Source organism: Doryrhamphus excisus, linkage group LG4, assembly GCF_037039965.1.
Source record: "Doryrhamphus excisus strain RoL-2023G ecotype Guam linkage group LG4, RoL_Dexc_Guam_v1.1, whole genome shotgun sequence".
NCBI lineage: Eukaryota > Metazoa > Chordata > Actinopteri > Syngnathiformes > Syngnathidae > Doryrhamphus > Doryrhamphus excisus.
In genome coordinates this window covers 17,752,912-17,762,315 of record NC_136360.1, presented here as the reverse complement: position 1 = coordinate 17,762,315, position 9,404 = coordinate 17,752,912, and the positions used below count along the sequence as shown (strand labels likewise).

General features: G+C 38.4%; 1 protein-coding gene across 1 annotated transcript; it reads left to right on the top strand.

The window, feature by feature from the left end:
• Positions 1 to 6,584: 6,584 nt before the first annotated feature.
• Positions 6,585 to 8,101, top strand: her6 (hairy-related 6). Its single transcript, XM_058073326.2, has 4 exons — positions 6,585 to 7,003; positions 7,074 to 7,169; positions 7,239 to 7,326; positions 7,414 to 8,101. The coding sequence occupies exons 1-4, from the start codon at positions 6,896 to 6,898 to the stop codon at positions 7,941 to 7,943; spliced, it is 822 nt and encodes a 273-aa protein (XP_057929309.1). The 5' UTR covers positions 6,585 to 6,895; the 3' UTR covers positions 7,944 to 8,101.
• Positions 8,102 to 9,404: the final 1,303 nt, after the last annotated feature.

The window sequence follows — 9,404 nt, the reverse complement described above, 5'->3', positions numbered from 1 at the left end:
GCCTCTGGAGGACCTGAAGCTAAATTTGCAGAAACACGTGGTGACGGTATCTGTGTGGGCTTGGGGCGGAGTTGTACCTTCTCCTGCTCCATACTGAGCATTTCCTTGTCCCATTTGCTTTTATTCTGCTGTATCACTGCCTTTTCCCTACCTTTGTGGAGTATTTCTATTGTGAAAGGTGGAGGTTGTCATCATTAATGACCGTTGCTAATGACGTATATTTAGTCGTTTCATGAGTATCATCTCATCTTGTGACACCCATAGTATTTAGTACGACACTACCGCTCAAAAGTTTGGGATCACTTGCAAATTTCAAAGAAAATTTCAAAAAAACATTTACATTTTTGCATTTATGGTATGGCTGCTAATCCAAGTTCATCATTTTATAAGGCTAATGATGATTAAAAAACTAATCTAAAAATCTAAACTAAAACTAAAATCTCTTATCTTAACCAAAACCAAAATCTGCTGTTAACTACTCCCTTCAGAGAGCAGCACAAGCTGGGTCTAACAAGGACAGAAAAACGATGCAACTGTGCTGATGATGGATGACTAAGGATAGGTTTTAAAATAAAAAACCATGAATCAAATACTATACATACCGCTCAAAAGTTTGGGATCACTTGCAAATTTTTTTGTTTTCCAAAAAAAAAAAAAAAACACATGCATTTCCCAACCAATGAAAATGAATGAGATGATTTTCAAAGAAGGATGTACATTTTTGCATAGAGGCCTACTATCAACAACTGTCAGTCCTCTGCATCAATCTCCAACCAGTGGCTGTGTCTCCTAGCTGTGAGGTCTGCGGTTGGCAAAATTTTTGCAAAAATTTTGGTGGTAAACCGAAAAACATGCTAACCAGGGCGGATGTTAACCAAGGTGTCACTTTAATGTTTCTTATGGTTTTGATTTCATCAAACTTTTTGCTAAGAATTCATGTACAGCTGGGCTGCACGGTGAGCGAGTGGTTAGCATGCACACCTCGCAACTAGGAGACCTGAGTTCAATCCCACCCTCTGCCATCTGTTCTCCCCGTGCATGCGTGGGTTTTCTCCGGGTACTCCGGTTTCCTCCCACATTCCAAAAACATGCTAGGTTAATTAGCCAGTCCAAATTGTCCATAGGTATGAATGTGTGAATGGTTGATAGGCTCCAGCACCCTCTGCGACCCTCGTGAGGGTAAGCGATAGAAAATGAATGAATGAATATACAACTGTTGAATATGACTGTAATAGTTTCTAATGAGTTTAAAAGGTGTTTAATAACCATATGATGCATATTATAGCCCTTTACAGACTTCTTTAAAGTCTTGTTATGACGCCTTCTGACCTCATCAATCAAATGTTTGAAGTGGCAGAACAAGCCGAGATATTTGCTTCTGCGTGTTAGTGGAAGGGGGGGGGCTGAAACTGTCATTCCTCTCTGCGTGTTTGGCTGCATGCATGAGAACCGCCTCAGCCACCCACCCCCACCCTCCCCCGTGAAGCCCAAGCCGTGCGCGCGGCCAGCCGTCAGCGACGCCCCGCGGATGGAGGCGGCAAGCCGGGCGAGAGGAGCGCCTTCCCCCCCGTCGTCTGCGCGCCACGTGTCGCGGTCTCTGCGGCAGGCAGCCGGAGGTGTGGAGCTCCGTGGAGCCTCTGATGCTTGTTGCTTCTGCCTTTCTTCAATCACGTCACATGAAAGCGCAAATTAACCCTGACACGACGAGTCCTAAACTGGTTGCTTCTGCTCTCACGGTCCCCTGCAACCGCCATAAAGATAAGCAAATGCAATTATGACCTGCGTGAGCGATAAAGAAGCCTTGAAGGCGGCCGCGCGCTCACCAAATAGCTCTGCTTGATGGGGCGGGCGGACCGATCCAAATGTCGACTATGTCGATGCCACCGGCAGGATCAGCACCTGTTGATACTACCATAATTTAGTTATTATTTTGTTATTACGGTGTTGAAATACATGTATGACACTATATAAACTTATATACACGTGTACTAAAATGTTTACTTTTATGAAGTTGTCCCAGTTGTCATGATGTGCTATACATATCACTATATTGACAGAATTTTTTTTAATTGAGAAAAATAACTTAAACTATGTTAGGAAAGCAGGAAGTGAACAAATGTAACAGTTACTGAGTTCATAATGCCGCCTACAGAGAACATACTAACTCCTTATTTCTAAAATCACAAATAAACAAAAACAAACAAAAAACAACTTAAACTATATTCGGAAAGCAGGAAGTGAACAAATGTACTTCAGTATGTGACAAAAATAAAATAATTTTTTTTTTTTTTAAAGCAGAACAATTTTTTTATTATACTATATTAGGAAAGCAGGAAGTAAACAAATGTAACAGTTACTGAGTTCATAATGCCGCCTACAGAGAACATACTAACTCCTTATTTCTAAAATCACAAATAAACAAAAAACAACTTAAACTATATTAGGAAAGCAGGAAGTGAACAAATGTACTTCGGTATGTGACAAAAATAAAATAAAAAAACAAAAACAAATTTCTTTAAGCAGAACACTTTTTTTTTAAATTAAACTATATTAGAAAAGCAGGAAGTGAACAAATGTAACAGTTACTGAGTTCATAATGCCGCCTACAGAGAACATACTAACTCCTTATTTCTAAAATCACAAATAAACAAAAACAAACGGAAAGCAGGAAGTGAACAAATGTATTTCGGTATGTGACAAAAATAAAATAAAAAAAACAAAAAAAATTTTTTTAAAGCAGAATGTAAGCAAAATGTAAAAAAAACAAAACAATTTTTTTTAATTAAACTATATTAGGAAAGCAGGAAGTGAACAAATATAACAATTACTGATTGTAAAAGTACCAGATGGAGGGGTAGGATTTAATAAGCTTTGCTTCTTCCTACTCCTTTTGGACAAGTGGAACTGTGAACTGATTATGGGATGCACTCAACCCTAACCCTATGTTGAAATGAAATAAAACCATTACCATTAACTATTGTATGTTTAATGACATCGTTACATTGGCCGCAACTTTACCTAAAATGTGTACGTAAGCAGACGCTTCACCTCTCATCCAAGCAATCATCCAAAAGACTAGATAGGACAGCCCCAATCTGAGGGGACGCTTATTCTCCTGAATCTGGTTTCACTCACTTTGTGGTGCAAAACGACAAGGATTTAGATGCGGTGGAGCTAAACCTTTGTCTGCCACTGATGGTTATTTGGGCGGAATGAGACCGATTCCGCCACCGCTACAATAAAATAACTGTAGTAGCACATGCTATAAATTGTCTCAAAATTGATTTCAGGCTTTTAGTTTGATACCCGCGCTTCAGACTTTGGCTTTCTATGAGACAGATGACAAATGACACGTCCACTGAGAAATCACCCACACACTAATAATAATAATACTAATAATAATAATACTGCATATAATAATAATGCAATATGTTCTTAGTTTGCTGAAGCAAATTCAAGGCTAAATCTCCAAGTTGTTCAAGGATCTTAAGCATTTTTAAGTAAAAAAAAAATCAGTATCGGCATCGATACCAAGATGAGAAATCACCCACACACTAATAATAATAATAATAATACAATGCAATATTTTCTTAGTTTGCTGAAGCAAATTCAAGGCCACATCTCCAAGTTGCTCAAGGATCTTAAGCATTTTTAAGTAAAAAACAAAAATCAGTATCGGCATCGATACCAACATGAGAAATCACCCACACACTAATAATAATAATAATAATAATAATAATAATAATAATAATGATAATAATAATAATAATAATAATAATACAATGCAATATTTTCTTAGTTTGCTGAAGCAAATTCAAGGCTAAATCTCCAAGTTGTTCAAGGATCTTAAGCATTTTTAAGTAAAAAAAAAAATCAGTATCGGCATCCATACCAACATGAGAAATCACCCACACACTAATAATAATAATAATAATGATAATAGTAATACAATGCAATATTTTCTTGGTTTGCTGAAGCAAATTCAAGGCCAAATCTCCAAGTTGTTCAAGGATCTTAAGCATTTTTAAGTAAAAAAAAAATCAGTATCGGCATCGATACCAACATGATAAATCACCCACACACTACTACTACTACTACTAATAATAATAATAATAATAATGATAATAATAATAATAATAATACAATGCAATATTTTCTTAGTTTGCTGATGCAAATTCAAGGCTAAATCTCCAAGTTGTTCAAGGATCTTACGCATTTTTAAGTAAAATAAAAAAAAATCAGTATCAGCATCGATACTAACATTAGCAGTATCGCCCGCCCCTCCTCTGCTTGCTCTGGCTCACATTCCGATAAGGGAGACCGGTCCAGCTCGCTCAGTGGGCGTGGTTTTCCCAGGCTTTTAAAACAGCAGCTGCTATTTACCTTCCCCTCTAATGTAAACCACCAGCGCCGCCGCCGCCGCCACCGCTGCCTCAGCCACTCACCCGCCACCCTCCGCCCCCCCCCTCCCCCTTCCCGACCTTTCACCCCGCTCGTGAAACAGCCTGGCACGTGCCCCAAATGCACCACACCACGCGTGATTCAATGACAAACATATGCAGCGTGAACACTGGAGTTGATTCCGCTTTACTTTTAGGAATAAACGCTAAACGCACCGTCTCGGTTTGCTCATTTCACTTATGTGCAACTTTTGCTTTGTGTGTGTGTGTTGGGGGGGGGGGCACACACACAAGCATTTTCTAAGTGGTAACCCTTTCCAGATGCAAGACACCCCTATAAACAAATTGTTCTATAAAGTGTGGCGTACCAGTAGATGACCCAACACAACACATAGAACCACAAAGCAATAAGAGACCCGGCGTAGTACCTGGACTGACCTATGAGAGGCAGCAATGAGCCACAAGTAGCGTAAAAAGAAGAAGAGCTGGGCTGCCGTTTATACAGTTCATAAAGTAGCTATTGCAATTCATTAGTTTGACTTGAAATAGTACTCCTTATTTTGTAGTTTGAGTATAGAAAAGCACCATTAGAGCCCCGAAGACATGAAATAACACCCCTATAGTTATCTTGACACTCTTATTACCCAATGTAGTTGATATAACAACAGAAAATAAGACATGTGTGTTGCTGTCAATGTGTTCCCGGTGCTAGGGGAGCTGTGTGGGGGGGCACGCAGGGGGGGCGGGGTCCTGAGTTCGGATTTGAGATTTGACTTACGACCACAATAGTAGCTGTTGTTAGGGATTGTTGTGCCTGTTGTGAGAAGATTCAAACCTGCGATAAAAGGCTGCTATTATGGTGATTGATGAAGTCTGGTGCTTGTGTATCTGTATGCTCGATATGCTAACATTACTAGTGGCTCTAATTTAGCTATCCTATCCTCAATTTAACAGCATGATTTATTGGCTACGTGGCTAGTATGTAGTATGTCTGTACTGACATTTTGTATATATGCGAGTATTGTGAGTACACATAATGATAGTGATACTTTTTGTCATTTTGAAACTCCTACAGTATTTGCTCTCAAAGATATTTGTGAAACTAAAAAAGTCATGGTGTCCTATATATATATATATATATATATATATATATATATATATATATATATATATATCACTATATTGAAAGTTACTATGGTAACCATTATGTCATTGTATGGTTAAAATGAAATGAAATGAAATGAAATGAAATGAAATGAAATTAAATTAAATTAAATTAAATTAAATTAAATTAAATTAAATTAAATTAAACAACAAAACAAAATAAAATAAAATAAAATAAAATAAAATAAAATAAAATAAAATAAAATAAAATAAAATAAAATAAAATAAAATATTAAATGAAATGAAATGAAATGAAATTAAACAACAAAACATTATTAAATTAAATTAAATTAAATTAAATTAAATTAAATTAAATTAAATTAAATTAAATTAAATTAAATTAAATTAAATTAAATTAAATTAAATTAAATTATTAGGAAAGCAGGAAGTGAACAAATGTAACAGTTAGTGATTGTAAAAGTACCAGATGGAGGGGTAGGATTTAATAAACTTTGCTTCTACCTCCTCCTTTTGGACATGTGGAACTGTGAACTGATTATGGGATGCATTCAATTGTAATCTAATGCATGTTCAAATGAAATTAAACCATTACCAGGAGAGTCCTGACAATGTGGCACCAGTATGTTTACTACAGTATGTATACTACTGTATATATATATATATTTATTTATGATACATCCTGGCAGGTCATGTTCTCGGGGCGCACTAGCATCTGCGGAGGACCACCACACCGGTGCCTTCCTGTAAATTAGATCAGAAGAGTCGACGCCATAAAGCTGGGAAAGCCTCCCCGAGCGGAAACACCTCAAGGTAGTTTCGTAAAACTGTGTTATTCCGCCATATTGCTAGTATTCGGACCGCTGTACTTCCTCCTCGTGTGGCTGTTATCCTATATCGGGCCGGAAGGTAAAGGGTGCCAGCGCCTGCTCCCGGCGCGGGTGCCCGCCGTGTGATGATTGAAGACTGGGAGGCAGTTTCCCGGCTGCGCCCTCAGCCCGGGCGGCGCGCCATTGGCCGCCAGCTGCAGGCCGCCAGACAGCCAATGGGAGGGCGCCGACCACGAGCCGTCCTCCTTCGGGGGCCGCGTGTCCCTCTCGCTGATTGGTGGAAAGTTAGTGTGGGAAAGAAAGTTTGGGAAGTTTCACACGAGCCGTTCGCGTGCAGGGCGGGATATAAATACTCGCCACACGCAGTTGACGCCGACACACGGAGATCCACGCTCGCAGCTGCACGTCCACTCCTGACGGATTCTAACACACTTTGACTCCGGGACTTCGCTTTTTTTTTCAATTGCTTTTCCGTTGCGCATCGCCGGAACGTACTTTTTTTTTTACTGCTTTTTGTGGAAATTACCGCATTTTGACGTGAAGATGCCTGCCGACATGATGGAAAAAAGCTCCTCCTCTCCGGTTGCCGCGACCCCGGCGAGCATCAACTCCACCCCGGATAAACCCAAAACCGCCTCGGAGCACAGAAAGGTGAGTCGTCTTTTTGCGACTTTAAAAAAAAAAAAAACGGATGCGTTTTTAACATCCGGCTTTTATTTAGTCTTCCAAGCCAATCATGGAAAAGAGAAGAAGAGCCAGAATCAACGAGAGCTTAGGACAACTGAAGACTCTCATCTTGGACGCGCTGAAGAAAGATGTAAGTTGGTGCAAAGATAGGAAAAATGTGAAGATGGATTTGTGGATTCCTAACAATGTGCTCCTTTAGAGCTCCAGACATTCCAAACTGGAGAAAGCAGACATTCTGGAAATGACGGTGAAGCATCTTCGGAATCTTCAAAGAGCTCAAATGACCGGTGAGTCTTCTTCTTAGTCGGAATATCACCAAGTTCTCATTTGTGGAGATCCAAGTATAACAAAAGCGTTTTTCGGTTCTTTTGCAGCCGCTTTGAACACAGATCCGACCGTTTTGGGTAAATATCGTGCCGGTTTCAGCGAATGCATGAACGAGGTGACGCGCTTCCTGTCCACCTGCGAGGGCGTCAACACGGAAGTCCGAACGCGTCTTCTGGGTCACTTAGCGAGCTGCATGACCCAGATAAACGCCATGAACTACCCCAGCCAGCACCAGCTGCCCCCGGCGGGCGCCCCCACGCACCCGTCCTTCGCTCAACCTCTGGTTCAGATACCGGGTTCCTCTCCGCAGGTGCTGCCTATGAGCGCCGTGCCGTGTAAAGGCGCATCCTCGCCCGGCGCTCTTCCCGGATCCGATGCCGCTAAAGTGTACGGTGGCTTCCAGATTGTGCCTGCAACGGATGGACAGTTTGCTTTTCTTATACCCAATGCCACTTTCACTCCAAATGGAGCCGTTATTCCTGTCTACGCCAACAACAACAACGGAGGCACCGTACCGGCTGCAGTCTCACCCGGAGCCCCGTCGGGTAACTCGGACTCGGTGTGGCGGCCATGGTGAAGCAGAGCGTTCTTTCCTTTTTTCATGCTACAAGTTTTTGTTTGTCAAACGGAAAGAGTATGCACTATATTTGTACAGCTAACAAGACTCATAAAGTTCATATTGAAATGAGAATTTGTATTGTGGAAGTCCGTTCACTGCATTTTTTTTTTGGGGGGGGGGGGGATTTTATATATAAAAAGTTGTCTTTCTTACTGTTTGATGCCAAAGATGTTCATTGCGCTTATATGCTGTTCTTCGTTTTGGAAGACAAATAAATTTGTTACTTCATGAACACATACTTTGTTTGTTTTTTTTTTTTGGTTTGTGTTTGGACCCCGGGCCACACATTGGAGACCTGACCATTGAAGGCTGATTAACAGAGCTATAATCATCAACATTTTAAAGGAAATATATATATTCTAGATATATATTCACTCTTTTGTCAAACAACTACTGAAATAATTTTTTAAATTAATTAAATTAGATTAATTTGTAATTAATTACATTTTTTCCACAAAAATATTCACATTTATTGAGATTTATTGGTTCTTTTTTTAATATATTCTTGAAACATATTCACTCTTGAGAGCACTTTTGTCAAACAACTACTGAAATAAATTTTTTCAATTAATTAAATTTTGAATTAATTAATTTTTTTTCACAAAAATATTCACATTTATTGAGATTTATTGGTTGTTTTTTGGGGGGGTTAATAAGATGTTCATTGCGCTTATATGCTGTTCTTCGTCTTGGAAGACAAATAAATTTGTTACTTCATGAACACACACTTTGTTTGTTTTTTTTTTTGGTTTGTGTATGGACCCCGGGCCACACATTGGACACCCTTGCATTGAAGGCTGATTAAAAGAGCTATAATTGTCAACATTTTGAAGGAAATAAATATATTCTTGATATATATTCACTCTTTTGTCAAACAACTACTGAAATAAATTTTTTAAATTAATTAAAATAATTTGTAATTAATTACATTTTTTTCACAAAAATATTCACATTTATTGAGATTTATTGGTTGTTTTTTAATATATATATTCTTGATATATATTCACTCTTGAGAGCACTTTTGTCAAACAACTACTGAAATATTTTTTTAAATTAAATTGTCTTTTTTTTTGTTTGTGTTTGGACCCAGGGCCACACATTGGAGACCCTTGCATTGAAGGCTGATTAACAGAGCTCTAATCGTCAACATTTTGAAGGAAATGAATATATTCTTGATATTTATTCACTCTTTTGTCAAACAACTGAAATACATTTTTAAAATTAATTAAATTAGATTAATTTGTAATTAATTACATTTTTTCACAAACATATTCACATTTATTGAGATTTATTGGTTGTTTTTTTATATATTCTTGATATATATTCAGTCTTGAGAGCACTTTTGTCAAACAACATATTTTGGTTCTGAAATATTATTTTTAAATTAATTAAATTAAATTAAATTTTGAATTAATTACT